At 41.2% G+C, this 22,432-nt stretch overlaps 1 protein-coding gene across 1 annotated transcript in view; it reads left to right on the top strand.

Moving 5' to 3' along the window:
- LOC135196150 (GATOR complex protein Iml1-like) overlaps positions 1-22,432 on the top strand; it is a gene marked incomplete in the record, with an annotated part of 480,334 nt that overhangs the window by 179,377 nt on the left and 278,525 nt on the right. Inside the window, 1 exon segment of the mRNA XM_064222704.1 lies at positions 7,387-7,516. Coding sequence (XP_064078774.1) covers positions 7,387-7,516 — 130 coding nt within the window.

Genomic DNA, 22,432 nt, shown 5'->3' with positions numbered 1-22,432 from the left:
TTTATTTGAGACCTATTCTGATTTATTTTATTTTATTTTCATTTTATTACTTTTGTTTACAATCTTGTGCTATTTCTCTGGTACGATTTCGCGCAGCGACACGAGCTGAGCCCAGAAAAGGGATTTTGACGTAAGGAAAAATCTATTCTGGGCGATTGGCTCGTGTCGCCAGCGAAATCCCACCCTACCCATCCCTTCGCCCAAGATTGTCTGCTAACTTCAGGATGGCCACCAGAGGCGCAGCAGTCGGCAGCATGGGATGGAGTAGTAGTAGTACGAGCTGCTCACTCTGTGGGTCGGCTCCCCTCTTGGAGGGATTTTGTAGTGGGAGATTTCTATTGGCATTTGGCTCGTGGTAGTGGTCTCACTCGCCTAGTGTTCATACCGACGCCCTCCTGGAGGTGAGCGAGTCAGTTATACTGACCTTTTTCTTTTTCTTTATTTTATTTATTCTCTGGTATGTGTTAGTACATTTACCCTAGAAATAATAGATTAAAGGATATTTCGCTGGCAACACGAGCCAATCGCCCAGAAATAGATTTTTCCTTACGTCAAAAATCCCTTTTTTTATGCCTGAATTTAAAATTCACTGCATTTGGATGATCACGGTGACCATCCATGGCCTTATACACCCAAAGAAATGTTCAAGGCAATATTGATTTAATCTTTGTGTCAGTAGGTAGCCAATACTATGAGAGGCTTTTAACATTAAATAAAGCAATGGTGGATTTACATGAAAAAATTATTCCTTGAGCAATTTAATTTACTTGTTTGTTTGTTTGTATTTCTGCATCAATACCAAAAGCAGTGCTTTTACCACTCTCCATACATGCATGAAGAATTCGTGATGTCGAGCCAATCATTCGTTATTAAAAGAATAAAATTGGACGTTTCACTCCAGTTTTGACACTTCTACAGTCTTCTTTCGCCTAAATATTTTTCTGAATTGGCACATGATGTTGACACCAGTTGCACTGATAATTTAACGCGCTGTCTTTGTTGACCCGTTACATTTAAATGCATTTCATTGATCTTATATGCAAGCCCATAGTCTGTTTTGGTTTTACTAAGTATTTCTCGTATGCCAGAAGCTGAAATACACTCTTCATTATTAAGGAATCAACCAGTCAATAAACTATTTCTTACTAATTTGATTAAATGGGGAACATCAGAGAACACGACGTTAATTCTATCAGCACTGCAACAGGCATGTACCCACTGGTCTTTGTATGGCTTTTCTTTTGGAAAACGATGGTATTTTATATTGGAGTTTTTAGTTTTTTCACGTGTATTAGAACGGCCAAATACTGTGCAGTTACTTGGCATTATCAATGGTAGAATGAATGAATTAATAAAAAGATATATGGGCAAACAGCAAGTCCTGGAGTCTACCTTACGACTATAGGTAGCATATTGTTTTGGTTAACCGCGTGTGAGAGACCAGGGCACGTGACGTCACAGTATTTGTGATTCATACCCAAAGCTGCGCGCTGGCTGACCTGTTGTATCTAGACCGTGCATAAAATCTAAGAAAGGGAGGCAATTGTCTTTTTCCAATTCTAGAGTAAACTTAATCGGTGATACCTGGTTATTTAATTTAGAGAGTAAATCATTTACATCAATACCAGCAGGCAGAACAGCTAAAATATCATCAACATATCTATACCACTTTACAGGACTATAAATGATATTAGGTAAGTAGCATTTTTAAAAGAATTCCATGTACAAGTTTTAGGGTAAAAATTTGGGGGTCGCATAACTAGCAAGATCACATGTTTCACAGGTAGATATGATATACATCATCTGAAACATGTCATAAGCTACTAGAGCTTAGACTATTATATAGCATTGGTTGAAACATGTGGTAAGTATGTAAAGCACTATATTTAATGAATAACACAATGATATTAACCACATTCCATTAAGGTATGTTAACTTTATCATGTACTGTGCATAAAATTCATAGATATGAAAATGTTGAATTCTCAGTTTTGAAAATCAGCCTGTAAAGACAGTACTCAGAGAGAGAGAGAGAGAGAGAGAGAGAGAGAGAGAGAGAGAGAGAGCGAGAGAGAGAGAGAGAGAGAGAGAGAGAGAGAGAGAGATTGTGGGGGGTGCTCCTTATAGTCTGGGTATAACCTTCTGGAAAGACATTGTGATTTCCATTTGACTTTTTTTAGCCTTCTCATTTATGTCGGTTGTGTAATTATTCATTATAGCAAGTGAAAAAAAATTCAAGTATATATACAGTCAGATTTTTAATTTACTCTTTCAGCCTTCTTTTGAATGTCCAAGACTTTATCTTTGCTTACATTTTTCTCAACTGCAGCCAATACCAGCAGTTTATGTTTTTCTCAACTGCAGTGTTTGTATTACACTATTTTTGAAATGACAGTTAATCATAAAGAAATATAAATTACGGCACAGCATGTAAAGTATATGCATGATATAAAGTACTGGAACCTGCAGTTGTACAAGGCGAGTCTTCAACATAATATTATGTGTAAAACACTGAAAGATGCTTAAGAAAGTGATGCAATGGTATTGTCAAATTATTGTGGATATGAATGTTTTTTGTTATTTTTATAAGATTCATTGTGATGTAATCAAGAAAATATTAATGTGAATTAAGTACAAAGTGGATACAGGTGGGCCCGCGGTTAATGGCGCAATCGCTTAGCAGCGAATCAGTTTTACGGCTGTCGGCAAAAATATTAATGAAAAAATAAGGTATTTTAAGGTATTTTTACGGCACAATTTTTTCTTAACAACGCCGCTAGCAAGTTATGTCTAACGAGTACCGTTAGCACCGTTATGTCTAATGAGTACATACATTTGTAGAAATACCGTTCAGACCATATTAAAAAATTTGATTGAGAGTTATTACCTAGGTATTAAGGTAAACTATATGCCCCTGACACTGTTCTATTCGAAAATATTGAGTTAAATGGTGCAAATTTAGCTATGGATACATCAATTTAAAAATGTTCATGCTTCTATGTTTAAAATGTGTATGAAAATGTATTACGTATAGGGTATTTTTATTTCTGCACATAAATATGATACAAGGCAGCTTTTGATACTGCCCTCCAGTTATCAAAGAGGACGTTTTTTCATGATCGTTCTTGTGAGCTGCCGCCTGCTGCTCTTCCGAAAATATAGAGTTAAAAAAAGTGCAAATTTAGCGATCGATGTGTCGATTTATAAATGTTCATGCTTTTATGTTTAAAATGTGTATGAAAATATATTACATATAGGGTATTTTTATTTCTGTGCATAAATATGGTACAAAGGCAGCTTTTGAAATGGCTCTCTACGTTATCAGAGATGTTTTTTCATGTCTGTTCTTGTCGGCTGCTACCTGCCGCTCTTCCAAAAAATATAGTTAAAAAAGTGCAAATTTGGCAATCAATGTGTCATTTTTATAAATTTTCATGCTTTTGTTTAAAATGTATATGAAAAAGTATTATGCATAGGGTATTTTTATTTTTGTACATAAATATGATACAGACTACAGCAGCTTTTGTAAGTGCCCTGCGCGTATATCAGAGGATATTTTTTATGTTTGTTCTTTTCCACCACTGTTCCGAAAAATGGATTAGAAAAACTTCACGTGGTTATATTTTATTAATTTGGGAGTTAATTACAGGCAGTCCCCGGGTTACGACAGGGGTTCCGTTCTTGAGACGCATCTTAAGCCGAAAATCGTCATTAGCCGGAACATCGTCAAAAATCCTTAGAAAACCTTACTTTTAATGCTTTGGGTGCATTGAAAACTATGTAAACTGCATTCTTATGGTATTTTCATAAAAAAAAACTTTCAAATATTGATTATTTTGCATCTTTGCTGTCATATTTCATCTGCCAGATGAGCGTTGTAGGCGTCGTAACCCTGGAACATGCGTCGTAACCTTGGAACATGCGTTGTAACCCTGGAAATAATGTCTGATTAATATAATTGAAAAGCGTCGTAACCTCGGAACGTCGTAAGCCGAAACCGTCGTAACCCGGGGACTGCCTGTATAATTCATTTTGTTAATGAAGCTTCAGCTTTTTATTATAAGGTTTCATGCTTTTATGTTTAAAATGTGTAAGAAAATGTATTACAGGGTATTTTTTTAATTTTTGTACATAAATATGATGTGGCAGTACGCATGTCCATTTGATGTCTTTGTAACAGCCCTTCACAATGAAGATAATAGGTTGTTCAGTTGCGCCCGAATAATAATACAGTGGAACCTCGACATACAAAAGTCCCAACTTACGAAAAATTCAAGTTACGAAAGCAAAGACGAAGATTTTTTTGCCTCTGCATACGAAAATAATTCAGGTTACGAAAGGGTGTTACTGTAAAGTCCCGAGATTCGCCCGGACCACTGAGAACAATTTTAAAACTCGCACACCTTCAACTCTGTAGACTTGCCACCATCCTCCCACTCTTGCATTGGTTTCTGATGCTAGTTACCGCTGTAAGATCCTGCTCTCCTATTGGTCAGCATCTACCCCATCATGCTCTATGTAAAGGTGTTATTCGGCTACTCCGTCACACCAGCGTTATCGTACGCACGCGGAACTTGTTTGTTCACATATACTATTTTGTTGTATTAACGTAAATTTGTGTTAGTGATTTCGCTTTGTACTTCATCATGTTGTGTGAGAACTTTAGTACACAACTTAATTACGTACGTATAGTCATGGGTCCCAAGAAAGTTGCTGAAGTTCACGGAAAGAAGAAGATGCTTTCTATGGAGACAAAGATGGAGATAATCAAGAAGTATGAGGCTGGCATGCGGTTGAGTTTGATTGCTAAGGAATACAGCCGAAATCTGTTGACGATAGGCACCATCCTTAAGCAGAAGGAAGCCATCAAAGCAGCTACACCTTCCAAGGGCGTGACTATTTTGTCCAACAAGAGGAGCCATGTGCATGATGAGATGGAGAGGCTGCTTCTTGTATGGATTGAGGACAGAAATTGCTGGCGATACGATAACCGAGACGGCAATCTGCCAGAAGGCCAGCGCTATTTTCGGTGATCTGATTCATTCGGTGGTGAAGAAATTGAAATTTTGTAAAAAACGTAAAGTATAAAAAAGTAAAAAAAAAAATGTAAAAATAAAAAAAAGAAATTTAATTTTAAGTTTTTTGTAAAGTTAAGTGTTAATGTTTTTTGCCATTTGTTAGTGTGTTTTGTAAAGTTTATTGTTAATGCTTTCTGCCATTTTTTAATGTGTTTCGTAAAGTTAAGTGTTCATGTTTTCTGCCATTTGTCCTCCTCCTCTGTCGCCACTTTTGGAGATTGCCTCACTCGAAAGGTAAGGTTCCACATTTTACTACATACGTATATACGTACAGTATTTCTTGTACCATGTATACTAATACACTTTATTTACAGGTATGTAGTACATATTAGTAGTATATGTAGTTTAAGTTAGGTATTGAATGGTCCAAATTGTTGTATTTCATTGTTTATTGGTCAATTTAGCTTTATTATTAAATTTACTGGGGTATATTTGTAGAGCTTGGAACAAATTAGGCAATTTACATGTAAAATGTGGTCCAAGATACAAAAAAATCAGGTTACGAAGGCTGCTTCAGAACGGATTAATTTCGCATCCTCAGGTACTATTGTATTTTAATTTATATCATTGAATCACGTTTTTTATAATATGGAAACAAAATTCGTGTATACATTCAATTTTGCAACACTGCAATTTGTTTTTTTTTCCATTGGATAGAAGTACAAAATATAATCGTGCAACTTGGTCAATTTTTTGCTTTGTTACGCGAGCAAAAAATTGAGGTATGACCGTACAAGCTTGAGATGCCGCTGCTACGTAGATGGCATAGTGACGGAAATTAAGATAAGCACAGAAGAAAAAGTAAATATGCATCTTATCCATAAATCTTTTAAAAAGTTATACATTACTTCACTGTATCCAGTAATATTGTATGTATTCTCATATTATCATATTATAAAATACTACGGTAAATCTAAGCCAGTATTCCGTGGAGCAGCCAATGTTTTGGTTTGGAAATCAGCTGATGACGAATAAGAGTTTCTTTCGCTATATTTAACGCAATTCTGAGCAAATTTTTGTGCTTCTAGTTAGCATAAACAAATATCTAGATTCTTGACTTAATGAAACAAGGTAATTTTTCCTTATACAACGTGTTTTTAGGAGGAAATATTACTTGAAAATGTCTCGAGATTGTGAACTATTTTTCGTTAACAGATTATGTTGGCGGCGTGTTTATTGAGTAAAACAATATGTGATTCCGTTTGCAATTTTCCTTTATATCGTCGTATTACAAACTTTACATTTTTTATCTTTCATTGTTGTGAAACCAACAGTAAAATGTGTTCTTTCAAGCACAGTAGTTTTGATTTAAGTGATTTTATCTCAATTTTATCTAAGGTTGTGTTTGATGGGATACGTTTACTGGAGTTTTATCCTTGTTGCCGATGCACGATACTAGTCAGTAGCAGCTTGAACAGTTTTCTCAGCTTCAGCTATAACTAGGTTTAAATTTAACGGTATATTTCCCTAAAGATCTTTGATCTATGTTGATCATTGATCTATAGCGAATAAAGTTATTACATTAAGATATCTCAGTGCTATTTTACATAACTACAGTAATAGTGTATTATATTATAGTACGATGGTTGAAATACAAGCCAAACGGATGTTATCCAATTCAGTTGTATTTAGAAAAAAAAAAGAAAAGTTGTGTCTCGTTTGGTTGTTCATCGCTGTACACATTTACGCAACGAGTATAACGTTAAAACTGTACTTTCATCATTCTCTATTGCTGTTTTCGAACTTATGTAACTAGAAGATGGGAGAAAGTTAGGCTATTGTAATTTGGTCTCATAAAATCGTATTATCGTAAGACGAAGTATCGTAACTTTAACACTACAGCTACCTGTACACTGTATAAAACCTTATTATATCTTTACATACTCTAGACACCCAAAGGATTAAAGCTAGGGTTTTTTTTCACTTTACAGTATTTATAATACTATAATGTACTGTACAGTACTACTACTGTACAGTAAATTCTATAGTACTATACTGCATAAATATAATTTTACTTATTACACCATTGTGGGATTACGGCGCCGTTTGACTGGTCTAGTATTCTGAAAGAAGGTGTGCAGCGTCCGTAGACTTTAAAATCACTTAGTGTTGAAAATTGCTTAGCGTCGGCGGCCAGGAACGGAACCCCTGCTGCTAACCGAGGGCCGCCTGTATTTGTCAGAATGTCTTGTTAGCTTTTTGTTGTACTTCTTTGAAATATATGGAAATGGCATTGCTGTTGAAAAGTGACAATATATCTGTACAGCTGTATTTGCTGTAAATTTATGTTGTCTTTTCTCTCTTACAGACCAGTGGATCATCCCTTGCTTTAGGAAGCTCAGTAGCTTCTCATGATAAATCAGCAGCAATCAATATTCCTGCTTCCTTTAATGAGCATCGAACTTATTCTCAGTCATTTGGAGCGCTAAATGTTGAAGGTGAATATAATCTTTTTGTTGTTTGGTGTAAAGCATTTTTTGGTTATTAATTGTTAATTGTACAATGTAGTATTTCATATAGTATTCAGATCATACACCCAAAGAGTGGTTGACACCTACAAAGTGCCTTCCACAGCATAACGATAGATAGTACTAAAGGTTCTTTCCAGTAACTTCTCAACCTCTAGCTATGTTGCTTTCTGCCATTTATTACTTCATCCACTTTTCTTTTTTTTCCAAACCTATTCAGTGGACCCTACTTATTTGCGGTTTGGCAATTGTGAATTCAGTTATGTGTGTATATTACTCTGACCTGTTTTTTCAATACAGTGGTTTGGAACCCCTATAAAAACGCTAAAAACAGCCTATTTTGTTAGTTAAAACTTAAGAAAAACCACTAAAAATTTTCATACTTGGTTTTTATCACAAAAAGTGCATTTTATGAGGAAATTGATAAAAAAAACCAGGAATTTGTGGATATTTCTCATAGAAAAATACCGCGAATGTGCGAATTTTCCGCGAATAATGCAGGGAAACGTTCCCGAGAGAAATTCGCGAATGTGTGAGTCCGTGAATCCGGAGAACGCGAATACTGTATATTGCAGAAAAATTGGTAATTTGCAGACTTTTCCATAAAAAAATGACTGATTACTGTATTTTTGTGTTATTTTTTTGACTAAATACATTTTTTTATCTTAGAAATGTATTTAGTCACAAATATAACAAGAAAATAGGTAGTTTTAAGCATTTTTAGAGGAGTATTTGGTTTTTCAGCTCTTAAAATATACACAGTTATAAGCGTTTTTAGAGGGATTCCAATATATCGCGGATTTTTGGTATTCACTGGTGGTTGTGGTACCTAACCTTCGCAAATATGGGGGTCCACTGTACCTTGCTTCAGCCGTCACTTCTAGGAATTAGCTCTATTGATCTATTAAACTGTGATAGATCGTAAGTCATCATCATTTATGGTAACCACCTTCTGTGTACCTTGTGTGTCACTGTGTAGGGTATCCTAAATGTTCATTGCAACTTTCCTTTGGACTCACACTTAATCGTTTTTTGCCCTTTCCTTCTCTTCCATTTCATTTGTCTCATCCCTTCCTGCTGTCAAACTTCTTTATAATTTTTAATCAATGTTCACCTGTTAACTAATACTTTTATTATAACTGTTTTTGTCTATTTTCACCTGTTGAATAACATGACAAATAGGGGTTAGTGGTTTCCTCCATACGGACTTAGCACATACAATTTACCATGATTGGTACACTGTATATTGCACTAAAAATACTGTGTAGTACTACATATCCCTTTAGCAACCATTAGTTACCATCAGTTTATTTAAATATAACTTTCCAACTTCCTTAAATGTACCTTGCTCCAATTTGCATGCTTTGTATGAGAATAAATCAACTGGTGAGTGTTCTTTTATGTGAGTAATGTGGCTCATTGATATCCTTATATACTTTACAACAGTAATCATCATGATTCCGTGCATTGTTTTACCTTTATTATTATTATTATTATTATTTTTTGGTCTATCACAGTCATCCTATTTGACTGGGTGGTTTAATAGTATAGGGTTCTGGGTTGCAACTTGCCTCCCTAGGAGTCCATCACTTTTCTTAGTACGTGCGCTGTCTCCAGGAGCACACACTTCTGCATAAGTCCTAGAGCTACTTTAGCATCTGATTTTTCCAGGGATCTTTTCAGGGATCTTGGGATCGGGCCTAGTGTCAATGGGATTATGGGTACACTTTCTACTAGCGTATCCCATATCCTTTTTATTTCTATTTTCTATACTTATCATTTTTTCTCTTTCTTTCTCATCTACTCTGGTGTCCCATAGTTTTGCGACATCGATGAGTGATAATTTCTTCTTGGTTTTGTCAATCAACGTCACGTCTGGACTATTTGCATGTATCACCCTATCTGTTCTGATACCATAGTCCCAGAGGACCTTTGCCTGATCATTTTCTATCATTCTTTCAGGTTGGTGCTCATACCACTTATTACTGCAAGGTAGCTGTTGTTTCTTGCACAGACTCCAGTGGAGGGCTTTTGCTACTGAATCTTGCCTCTTTTTGTATTGGTTCTGTGCAAGTGCCGGACATTCACTTATGTGGTTTATGGGCTCGTTATTCACATTGCACTTCCTGCATATGGGTGAGATGTTATTTCCATATATCATTCTTTGAATATATCTGGTTCTTAGGGCTTTGTCTTATGCTGTTGTTAGCATTCCTTCTGCTTCCTTCTTGAGTTCTCCCCTCTGTAGACATTGCCATGTTTCATCGCTGACCAGCTCTTTGGTCTGTCTCATGTACTGTCCATGCATTGGTTTGTTGTACCATTCTTCCCTTCTGTTTGTCACACTCCTGTCTCTGTATATTGCTGGGTCTTTGTTGACTTTTTATCAGTCCTTCTTCCCATATACTCCTGAGCCACTCTTCTTCACTGGTTTTCAGATATTGCCCCAGTGCTCTGATCTTGATGTTGGCCCAGTCCTGTATGTTTAGTAGTCTTCTTCCTCCTTGCTTTTGTGTTTTGTATATTCTGTCTGTATTTGCTCTTGGGTGTAGTGCTTTGTGTATTGTCATGTGTTTCCTAGTTTTTGGTCTGTGCTGCAGAGTTCAGCTTCGTCCATTCCACTACTTCTGCACTGTATGTGATTACAGGTACTGCCCATGTGTTTATGGCTTTCATCATCTTTCCGGTATTGAGTTTTGACTTGAGTATCTCCTTAAGTCTCTGCATATATTCCTTCCTTATCATTTCCTTTATCTCTTGGTGTTTTATATTCTCTCTATCTATTATTCCCTGGTACAAGCAGTCCCTGGTTATCGTAAAATGTCGATAATAGAGTTATGGCACCATAACATACCTAACATAGGTGTTATTAGCCAAAACTTGGTGCCATAAGCACCTTGAATTGTTGAGTTTTGGTTAGTGGTAGTTTTTGCTTATCAGCACCCAGCTGATAACCACGACCTGCCTGTATTTGAATCCTGTTTGATGCTATTCCCAACTGGTAGCTTTATCCCTTCAGCCCTTGTCACTTTGCCTTTTTGTATGTTGACCAAGGCACATTTTTCTTTTTCAAACTCCATCCTGATGTTCCCAGATACAATCCTTACTATCTGGATTAGGGTATCTTATTTCCTTGATACTCTTAACATAACAGCTTGATGTCGTCCAGGAACATCAGGAATCATGGCTACTACGAAGAGTACTAGGGACAGTGAGTCACCCTGGAAGATCCCTCTCCTGATGTTAACCTCTGCTAGTCTTATTCCAGAGCTTTTAAGTATTGTATTCCAGTTGGCGTTTTCCTCTGCCCCATATATTTTCAGGGATTCTATTAGCCACGTGTGTGCTATCATGTCCAAGGCTTTCTTGTAGTCAATCCATTCCATGCTTAGGTTGAATTTGATTATATATCATTTTAGTCACTTATTTTATTTTATTTTTATTTTGTTATTGGTGGAATGTGGTCAATGTTCAATGTGTTTGGTTTTAGAAAATCTTGATGTATTTTAGTTGAGTTGTGACATTATAGGATATGACGTCATAGAAGACAAGGTGGTGGCGGCGTGGGGTGGAAAGGTAAATATAACAGAGCGTGCAGTAGAGGACATGCGGAACTGGTGCTTGGTAGGGTAGAAGAGTGCTCTCTGTCTTATAGGAGTTTGTGGGTTGTAAGTCATGTTGTGGTGTTGTTCAAAGTCTTAAGCTGGAGTATACTGGAACTGAAAAACATGAACAGGAGGGTAGATTGCATATTTGTGTCACAAAGGAAAGATTAGGCTAGGAAAATATTCAAAGGTTTTGCTTCTCTTACTGTTCTTCATTACCATTTTGTGTATCAGGAGCTGGTCTTTTGTGCCCCTACACTTCCTTCTGCAGCCTTTCTGTTGGTGGGGATGGTGTTTGTATCTTCTGGGTAGTTGTATATAAGGGATTTTGACGTAATGAAAAATCTATTTCTGGGCGATTGCTCGTGTCGCCAGCGAAATATCCTTTAATCTATTATTTCTAGGGTAAATGTACTAACACATACCAGAGAATAAATAAATAAAGAAAAAAGGTCAGTATAACTGACTCGCTCACCCTCCCAGAGAGTGTCGGTATGAACACTATGGCGAGTGAGACCACTACCACGAGCCAAATGCCAATAGAATTCTCCCACTACAAAATCCCCCAAGAGGGGAGCCGACCCACAGAGTGGGCAGCACCTACTACTACTACTCCATCCCATGCTGCCGACTGCTGCGCCTCTGGTGGCCATCCTGAAGTTAGCAGACAATCTTGGCGATGGGATGGGATAGGGCGGGATTTCGCTGGCGACACGAGGCCAATCGCCAGAAATAGATTTTTCCTTACGTCAAAATCCCTTTCTGGGCTCAGCTCGTGTCGCTGCGCGAAATCGTACCAGAGAAATAGACAAGATTGTAAAGAAATTCAACAAAATATAAAGGGTCTCAAATAAAAGATAAAATAAAAATAAAAATAAATCAATATAATTGCTAATAAAGATACAGATACACAGTGATACAAATAGAAATATTACTTAATATACTTAATGCTAATAATATTTCTTAACTTAAGGTAATATACATATATACAGGAGAAATATCATATATGTACAACAATGGTATCTGTGTAAAGCTTATGTATCAAAACAATCTAAAGCAATTAATAAAAGTTGAATAAAACAAACTCAACAATAATAAAATATAAAGAATGTATATGACTTAATATACAAAACCCGTAACCATTATAATAAGATGTATCTCCTAGCATAAAAATAAGGAGATGACATCCACGAGATCAGTAATCATCACAAATGTGAGTGTCCCTAGCAAAAAATAAGGGACACCCACTATAACATCATCAAAGCAGCTAAGACACAAGGTGACCGTAAATGAACAAGGCAGGAATAGACGACTGTTGGGTGAGGCAGGTAGAAAGGGAGGACTGGATCTTCTACTAAGGATTAGTCATAGTCAGGGGAAACTATGTTACCCGCTGCAACTGCTGAAAATTTCAGGGCTTCCAAAGACTTTAAGTAATGACGTTTGAACACTGTCGGTGATTTCCATCCAGTATACTTTTTCAACTCATCGAAGTTCATGTGTTGGAAATAGTTAATTGAGGTGGCTACTGCCCTGACATCATGTGCTTTTGAAAAGAGTCAGGATTGGCTTGTTTAATGAAGTACAGGATTTGTTGCCTGATGCCCTTTAATAGATAAAGTACCAACTTTTTCTTCCTAAAGAGAGGACCCGATGAGGATGAGGAGGTCCTTAGATAGAAAGGCTCGTAAAGTTGAAACTGGGCAAAGAGATATATCTTGTGGAAGGGGTAGTACCTTCCACGGTTCCCACCTCATCAAAGGATCTTTTCATTCTTAGCTAAAAAGCTACGTTCCGGTGAAAGTAGCACTTCCCCTGTGGGAAGGAACTGAATATGATCCGGATCTCTGGATAAAGCCGACAGTTCTGAAATTCTAGCTCCTGAGGCCAAGCTTAATAAAAATAGGGTTTTTCTTAAAAGCATTATAAATGAGCATGTGTCATTATTGGTTTCTGAAGCCAGTTTTTAGAACATCGTTTAAGAACCAAGATACTGACGTAGGCCTTACAGAAGGTCTAAGTCTAGCACAGGCCTTGGGGAATAGACGAGAAGTAGGAATCTGTCAAGTCTATGTTGAACCCAAATTGAAAAATCTTTTTCAAGGCTGTTGTTTGTCGTAATTGTGCTAGCTGCAAAGCCTTTTTCAAATAAGGATCTGAAAAAGGATATAGCTGAATTGATTGTCATGATCTTAATATCTGATTCTTTCAGGAAGGTTGCTAACTTTTTGACAGCAGCATCATACTGTCTCAAAGTTGAATCTCTCTTATCTGATTCCAGAAGAGAATATTCTGAGGGTCAATATTCGCATCCCTTTTCGCTGCAAACTTCATGAAATCCATAAAGTTAGGGTTTTGAGAATCCCTGAGGAAGCGAACACAGTCTTCGTTTGTACTGACTGGGAGAGCTTGGGATTGGGGATCCGAAGAGGGCGGAGACCCAGTTCCAGGATGAGAGGGTACCAATTGCTCTTCGGTCCAGTCTGGGGCTACTAGAGCCACTTGACCCTTGAATGTCCTGAGTTTGTTTAACACTTTCATGAGAGATTCACCGGCGGAAAGACATAAATCTTCTCCCAGTTGTTTCCAATCTAGAGCCAAGGGCGTCCGTGGCATAGGCCAGAGGGTCCAGGTTGGGGGCCACATAACACGGGAGTTTGTGGTTCGCTTAGGATGCGAAGAGATCTACCTGTAGACCTGGAACTCTCTGAAGAATCCATTGGAACGAACTGTTGTCCAGTGACCATTCCGACTCTAGAGGTACTGATCGGGAAAGAGCATCTCGCTATGACTTTCTCACTCCAGCTATATGGGTGGAGGAGAGATGCCAACTGAACTTGTCCGCCAGGGAGAATATGGCTACCATGACATGATTTAGATGACGTGACTTGGAGCCTCCTCTGTTTATACAATGTACTACCACTGCGCTGTCCAGGACTAGTTTTATGTGGGAGTACTTTGGCGGACGTAACCTTTTTAGAGTCAAGAACAGTGCCATTGCCTCCAGTACGTTTATATGGAACTGACGGAACTGAGGTGACCACGTTCCCTGAACCTTTTTGAACTGGGAATATCCTCCCCAACCGCTTAATGAAGCGTCTGTGTGGATAGTGATCCCTGGAGGAGGAAACTGAAGGGGCACTGACACCGATAGGTTCTTGACTTTCGCCCACGGCCGAAGTCGATTCTTTAGAATCAGAGGGACTGAGGACAATTTGTCCCTGGTCCTGATATTTAGCCCGTGAGCGCCAAATTCTGGTTAGGTCTTTCAGTTTGGCTTTCATCAGGATGTTCGTCACTGATGCAAACTGGAGAGAACCCAGGATCCTTTCCTGAGATCTTCTTGAAGCCAGTTGTGACTCAGAAATTGCTTGACTGACTTTGCTATTTCCTTTCTCTTGGACGATGGAATCGACAGAGTATGGAGGATAGATTCCATTGAATGCCTAGCCACTGAAAGTTTGACTCTGGAGTGAGTCTTGATTTGGTCCTGTTTATCTTGAAGCCTAGATATTCCAGGAACTGAATCACTTTCAGTGTTGCTTTGTTGCATTCCTCGACTGTTGAAGCCCAGATCAACCAATCGTCGAGATACGCTACTACCATAACCCCTTGCGATCTGAGTTGTTGAACAACTACTTCCGCCAGCTTCGTAAACACTCTGGGTGCTACGTGAGCCCGAAAGGAACTACCTTGAAGGAGAATGTCTGGTCTCCTATCTTGAAGCCTAGATAAGGACGGAAGTGTCTTGCAATAGGGATATGATAGTAAGCGTCTGTGAGATCGATAGAGGTGGACGGCCCCACGGGAAGTAAGGTCCGCACCTGCGAGATCGTGAGCATCTTGAACTTGTCGCAGCGAATGGTCTAACCGTTTAAGCGGGACAAGTCTAAGATTACTCTTCTTTTTTGTGAGCCTTTCTTTGGCACGCTGAACAAGCGACCTTGAAATTTTAATCTTTTGACTCTCGCTATAGCTCCTTTCTGAAGGAGATCCTCCGCATACTCCGTCAGTTCTTTGGAAGGAAGTTGACGGAAAGGCCTGGATGGAGGTGGGTTCGTTAACCAGCTCCAACCCAGGCCTTTTGACACAATGCTCTGAGCCCACTTGCTGAAGTTCCACCGTGGCGAAAGTGAAACAGCCTCCCTCCTACCTGAAGTTCTTCATTGGTTTCTGGTAACCTCCTCGGCCTCCTCTGAAGTGTTTTCCCTCCCATTAAAGTTAGGACCTCCCAAACCCCAAAGATCCTCTCCCACGAAAGGAACGTTTACCTTCTGCCTCCCTTACCCGAGCGGTCATACTTCTGTGAAGATTGACTCTCGCAAGGTTTGATTGTAAGCTGGAAGAGATGGCATAAGAGGTGGAGGGCTGAGGCTGAGGGGAGATCACGTAAATTGGCTGTGATTGAGCCTTTGAAGTGGAGGGCTGGGCTGTTTGCACTAAGGGAACCGCCGGAACTTGCTGAGAAAAGCGTGGCTGCTTTTTCTGGTAGGGCTGGAAACGCCTGGGTTTCCTTTGCCCTTTACCTCTAGCTGCAAGATCTTGTCTCCTCTAGCCGTAAGGCCCCAATGGTCCTTAAGGCTCTGGTTCAACCTCGTAGCCTCTGACTGGACTTCCTTCACCATCGCTTCTGGGAGAGACTTGCTCCCAGATGCTTGACGAGAGTAACCTATTCGGCTCGTGCCGAATGGTTGCTTCTTGTAGGACATGCTTCCTACAATTCGTCCTAGCAGTGGCAAACTCAAACATATCTGACTGTACCGTTTGAGTCAGGGATTTGTCATAAGTTTTGAAAAGCGGCTCTGAACCATAGGCTATGGTGGCCACCTCGGTCATAGCCATAGAATTAATCGATCTGGCTAATCGCAATTTAGCGTCAAATCAGCCTGAATGAGGCTATCTGGAAGCATGGGTAGCTTTTCACAAACTGCTCCATAGCACCGTCCGGTTTGAGTTTGCAGCTGAGAAGGTGTTCGGTAAGTCTTCCCATAATTCTCCGGCTGAAGGAAGTAACGGAGATGTAGGATCTGCTTCCTTCAGTTGAGGCATAGGGTCCCCTTCTGGGCCGCTGGAATGGTAGACGTCGCGATCTTTTGTCAGGAAAGGGAGCGGGGGGGGTACTCTCATCCATCGTGAAGATCGTAAAGGGACTCTTGAAAGGTTGGATTTTCGTATTAGAACAATCCATGTCCTCTAAACACCTGAGCCATTCTCTCTGAGCCTGGTCACGTGAATAGAGGACCGTCTCCTTTGGTACCCTATCATCTCGAATCATGGCTGAGGCGGTGAGCCTTGCGTAGCCGATGAACGGAGGCTGAAGGTCTTCCGGTAGAACTCGAAGTCCCTCTATCCTTCGAGTTCCAAATTCTGGTATGGAAATGAGTCCGTCTTGGAAGGGGGCGGTATGACGCTACTCTCCACGGATTGTTCATCGAGAACGGAGGTAGCGAGTCATACGGGGGAAGCTGGGCTCCACCTGCATTGGAAGGTGGAGGAGAGGCTAGAGGAGCTTGGCTCAGTCCGGCTATAATGGAGTCTTGAGAAGTAATCCTATCCGACAACCGAGAGATCATTTGTTCCATGCTACTCTTTAGAGACCCAACCAGGTCGCCCACCTGTTGTAACAGGACAGCATTGGAGTCCAAAGCCGGAGCTGCTGCGGAGGTGGAGGGGTAGCTCTGAATTGGAACCAAGGGTAGCGGAACTGACGACTCTGCCGGAGTGTGAGATCTCTCTCTGGAGGATTTACTCCTCGAGGACTTAGAGCCGGACCCAGACGCTTTAGATCTGTCTGCTCCGGGATTTCCTAGCCGGAGACTTACGAGAGGAGGATGATGCCGAAGCCGTCTTCTTAGACGACGACGACGTCTTTGTCAAGGATTTCACTGCTTGACCCTTGACCTTGGGTCTAACCGAAGCGTCAGGAGAAGTATACAATTCATCACCCGTAAAGCCTTGGAAGGATGGAGAGGTTGCAGGAGTAGAAGAAACAGTTACGCCCAAGGGTATCCCTTGGGTGTCCACCGTTACCTACCTCGACCAACAGGTCGTCTACACCTACCATAGGTTCTACATTAATATCCAACGTCGCGACTTCCGAGGAGATATCCTGGCCTTGGTCAGTCAATGAGGCAGCCAGCTGTTGCTGGATGAAGGCGATAGTCGGGGCAGCCTCTGCTGGGTCGACGTATCCTGTCGCCTTGCCTCCGGGGAAGATTAGTACCGCCAACCTTTTTCTCCAGGATAGGGTAGGGGCATACCTTGGCGGCGTTCTTCCCGAAACCGCCGACCAGGCCCGCAGGGTTGCCAGTGCGGTATCCCTCACTGCCGGCGCCTGGAAGAGAGGGTATCGATTAGATTTAAGAATAACTTAAAACTAAAGATAACTTAAAGTATAACTTAAATTTACAGGGCTATAAGGCCCCTTGAATTTTTCCTTAAGTTAGAGTAATTGATGCAAACTTAAGTACTAAAACAGATGCGGACCAGCTACCGGAGATGGAATACTTACCCCGTCTCAAAAGCTGGCTCACCAGATCGTAACATATGGTACACGTCTCATGGTACCAGACTGGATGTCCCCGTGCTGGAGTCGCGCAAGGAGCATGGGACCGGCAAACTTCGTGTCCCACAGGGTCCATGAAGTGTGGCGGCCGCATCCCGGATGCTCAACAGTTAGGTGGTCTGTAAGTGGAAAGACACATGAGTATCTTAAAGAATATCACTTACAGGCTAAAGGACAGAAGAACTCCGTTGCATGCCGGAGCTCGGAAAAAAAATTCGTTCGGGCATAGCCCCTCCCTTACTAGCCTGTAATAGGCTATAAACCCCACGGAGGTATCCGGTTGAAAAGAAAGGTAGGGGGAATGGTTTTTAAGGTACTTAAAACATAAACAAATTAAACATCTTAAACCTAAAAGCCTCGAACGTACCGACTAAGTCCAGTCGCGTGGCGGAAAGGTGATCCACTCAGTGAAACGGAGAGGATTTAGAAGAGACCAACTGTTATGTTCCGGTCCAACCCCGTGGGGTTAGTACTTAGCAACCTTTGACCGCTAGATCCAGGCATGCCGGTCCGGTGGTAAAGGAAGCCCTAGTAACGGGTGGGAAAGAGCGGGGGGCATACAGACTCGGGCTAGAGTAACGGAGCGACGAAGTAAGTAATGGAGAGGGGGAAGGGGAAAGGAACCGGCCAGTCCCCCCCACCTTACCATCCGACCGGACCGGAGAGCCGGATGAGGTCGAGTCCAAGTCTGGGTCTTGTCCCTCCCGTCCCTATGACCCCCCCCCCTCGCCTGGGCCTGGGGAAGAGGGAGGGGGCAGGCCTCGGGTATGCGGAAGCGAGCATGGGCAGGCCTAGCCGCACCCCCCCCGACTCTATGGAAGAGCGGCGGGGTTTCACGGCTAGGACGGGGTGGGGAAAAGGTGTGACCTGGAACAGGCGTTCTGGCTGCCCTCGTGATTCACGATAGGTGACCACGTTGGGCGATCCAAAGGAATCAACAAACTAAGCCACTCAAAAACATAACCAACTGATCAGCGCGATGCTATCGGGGGAAAAGCAAACCGAGTCTATGAAAGCCATGTGCTTAAGGTTTCGGTAACATTAAAGGCCCAATTAGGCCAAGTTTGCGACCTAGGCTAAGCGAGCCAAGACCCGAATTAACTAACCTAACAAAATCACATAGATAATAAAATTGAATAATAAAATGAACAAGAAAGGAAAACAAATAGTAGGAGAAAAAATCCAGAGTGTACGGAACTTACACCCGAAACGGCAAAGGTCTATTCCAACCTCAAAAGCTAGCCTTGACCGTGGCCGATACGTAAGAGCCTTGGGCTAGGGTCTGGATGGGAAGGAGTCCTACATAATTCTTGGATGGGGTTTGGAAAATAAAAAAGACATTGACATGCATGAACAAAAACGCCGTGTATAGGAAAAAGCCTTCGACTCTAAACAAGTGGGGGGGGAAGGGGGGGGGATGGCGGAAGATAATTAAAATTAGAGTGTACAAAGACAGGGGAGAAATGTCCTCTGGGGTCCAGGTGGGCGATACCCACCAGATACAGGATCCCATCACGAGGCAGGAACGCAATGCTGCCATGCTTTTACCGACCATCTAGAAGATCGATTTTATTTAATACCTCAAAAAAACTGGCAAATACTAGTTGCTCAGGGACCTCGGACCCCCCCCCCCCCCCCCCCTGCCCCCCAAACCCCCCCCCCCAAACCCCCACCCACACCCCAAAACAGCAAATAAATAAACAGAGTACTTAAAACTTAGCTGACTGCGATGGGACTGGCGCACGGCTCCAATTTGTAATAAAATCCAAAAAGAAAGGGCACAAAAAACAGAATGAAGAAAATGGCGGGCCCGTGTTTGATCAGTATTTACGTGCGCTAACTGAAAACAAAGGTATGGCCAAACCAGGGCTGCCAAGCAGCTCGGGGCCAAGCATGGGATGGCAGTAGCTTAGTAGTAGGTGCTGCCCACCATCTGTGGGTCGGCTCCCCTCTTGGGGCGGAATTTTGTAGTGGGAGAATTAACTTTATTGGGCAAATTTGGCGTCGTGGTATGGGTCTCACCTCGCCACATAAGGGTTGTTAATTACCGAAACCGACCTCTCTTGGGAGGGCCCCGTACTTGAGGTAAGAGCGACTTGTCAGTTCTACTGACCTTTTTCTTTTATTTATTTTATTCCTCTGGTATGTGTTAGTACATTTTACCCACTAGAAATAATAGATTAAATTTTTAAAGGAATTATTTTTGCCGCTAGCGACAACGAGCCTGAGCCCAGAAATAAAGAAATAGCCTTTTGTTACTTTGAATTGAATACCTGTTAGTAACTTCCAATATTATTGGTAAGGTAGGTGGATTAGGACTGTAAGTTTACTTATATTTCCCTTGTCTTGCCTTTCTGTACTAAGGATGTTTCTATCCCCTGGTCTGGTACCATATATTTGGGGGTGGCGAGAAGTATTGTGGGAGCTTTTCGGTTGAATACAATGCTAGGTTAGTTTGCTCTGCTACTTTGTCGGGTTTTTGTTAGGGTGTCCCTTGCCAGTTTTTGGCCATCCATTATCCATGGACTTCACTGGAACCTGGGCCTTTTCAGTTGGGGAAAATTTTCCTTTTTAGTTGGGGTCCCTGATTGTTGTGTCTTGTCGTTTGCTCGTTGGCCAAACAATCTCGTTTTAATTCTCCCCATTTCCCTTCTATGCCCATTGACTTTCCTAGGAGTCCATGTTTTGTTGCATATTTGTTCCTTGTTTTCTGTCTTTGTATAACCAGATTGCTTCTATATTTTTGTTTAACCAGGCCTTTCTTTATTGGAATTCGGCTTCAGGAATTTCCTGGTGGTTGTCTTTCCCATCTCTCAGTTGGCTGTATGGTCTTTTGTTGGTGGTTGGTTAAAATAGTATAATTCTGTTGGGTGTCTTGTATTCCTGTTTTGTTATTTTATGGTGCTTTGGCTTTAAGTGTTCTGTTTTATATCTTCGTTGTTGTTGTTGTTTAGTAAAACCCCGTCTCTTGTATGTACTTTTGTATTTCTCATTCAGTTTGCTCCCCTGTTTTCTTGCTTCTTTGTAGCCTCTTTTTCCTGCCTCTTCTTTTCAGTTTACTCAAGTCAAGATCTCATGCACCATTGACTTCGTTTTCTAGGTGCCTTGCCTTTTCCAAAGGTGCTGTTGCTGTTTTGGTTTATGTTTGGGTTGGTTGTGATGTTTTGTATCCCAATGAGTTTCTGCTACTAGTCTTGCTCGCTGCATATGCCGGATATTATTTGTTTCATGTGGTAACTGGTTGGTGTTTTTAGGCTTTATTTCATGGAGGGGATCTTTGTTCTTTCTGGTGTCCTGGACTTCATTGTTTTGTTGTTCTGATCTTTTTCCCCCATTCCGTCCTTCTGTTACTTCTTCAGTGTTTTTCTGCCATATTTTTTGTTTGGGTTGGTAAGCACATCATTCCTGTACCTCGACTTCTGTGATATCATTTCTTAGTAAAGTCTTCTTGTCCTTCATTTCTGGGTGTTATTTTTCCATTCCAGTTCCTCTCGTTTCTGTTTGTGGGAGAGCCAATTTGTTTTTCTGCCCAGGCCTCTGTCCCCACCCCAAGCCCCAATGTTGCTTAAACCAGTCCATTGATGACCCTAAAACCACTGCTATGGGCACCACACATTTAGTTATTATTGATTATTGTTAGTTATTATTATTATTATTATTATTAGTTATTATTATTAGTTTGGTTTTAGGAAATAGAATCCCCATCTTTTAGGGAAATACTGTTAAAAAGAATGGCAAAGAATTAAGCCCAGTTTGTTATTTTATTATCTTGTTTTTTTTCTATTTTTCCTTACCAAATTCGCTTCTCAGGCTCAAGGGATGGTTTCTGAGTAACTGACCAATGTTCATATTGGGGAATTTTCAAAAAATCATAAATGCTGAAGGTAATCTTTTATTGGAAAACAGGATATCAAGGTCCAGGTCAAGCAGGGGTCATCGTTCAGTGGCTGGTTATTATTCGTCGGCGTAGTTCAGTCGGGGCCGGGTTTCGTCTTCCGGTTTAAGGGCTGGTATTGGTGCTGGTATAGCTGGTATATCTGGTATCACGTGACGTTTCGACCTTCTCGCAGGTCTCCTACGAGTCGTTTGAAGAGACTGTAGCAAGAAAGTCTGTGGGGTCGGTATTATAGCGGCTCGGACCTAGAGTTTGCATTCTCATTGGTCGGCCGGTCTTGGACGAAGTCGTGGATCTTGCCTCGAAGGTCTCGGATTCTCTCGCCTTGCGAGCGCCACAGTAGTGTGCCTGGGATGAATGACGAGAATTCCGTCCGTAGCAGGAATCCTGTCATCCCGTGGGGGCTCCTGATTGTCTGGTACTGTCGGGGGGGTCGTTTGCTGCTCTCCGGGTGGCGGTGGGAAGGAGAAACGTTTCTTGGGTGATGTTAAGATTTGGTTTCTCCTTGCCTATATGTAGGGCTTCTAGGAGGCGCAGACGTCGGGGATCCGTTTGTCTGGTCTATTATTTCGATATTAGGAATAATATAATTTCTCTTTATCCGTTTGTTATGAGCAGTTCCTGGCGTGGTTGAAGATGGCTCCTTCTTGAGCGTGGCAGGAGATTCGCTTGGAGAAACGCATGGAGGTCATACCGACGTATTTGCGAGGCATCCTTGGACGGGGCTAACGGTAGACCACACTCGTCTTCTTCAAGGGATCCTCTGGGGCGCCGAAGGGTTGTTTCTCATCACCAGGCTGCTCGTCTTATTCGTTTTATAG

This window comes from Macrobrachium nipponense, chromosome 17 (assembly GCF_015104395.2).
Source record: "Macrobrachium nipponense isolate FS-2020 chromosome 17, ASM1510439v2, whole genome shotgun sequence".
NCBI lineage: Eukaryota > Metazoa > Arthropoda > Malacostraca > Decapoda > Palaemonidae > Macrobrachium > Macrobrachium nipponense.
This window is presented reverse-complemented; position numbering and strand designations above follow the sequence as displayed.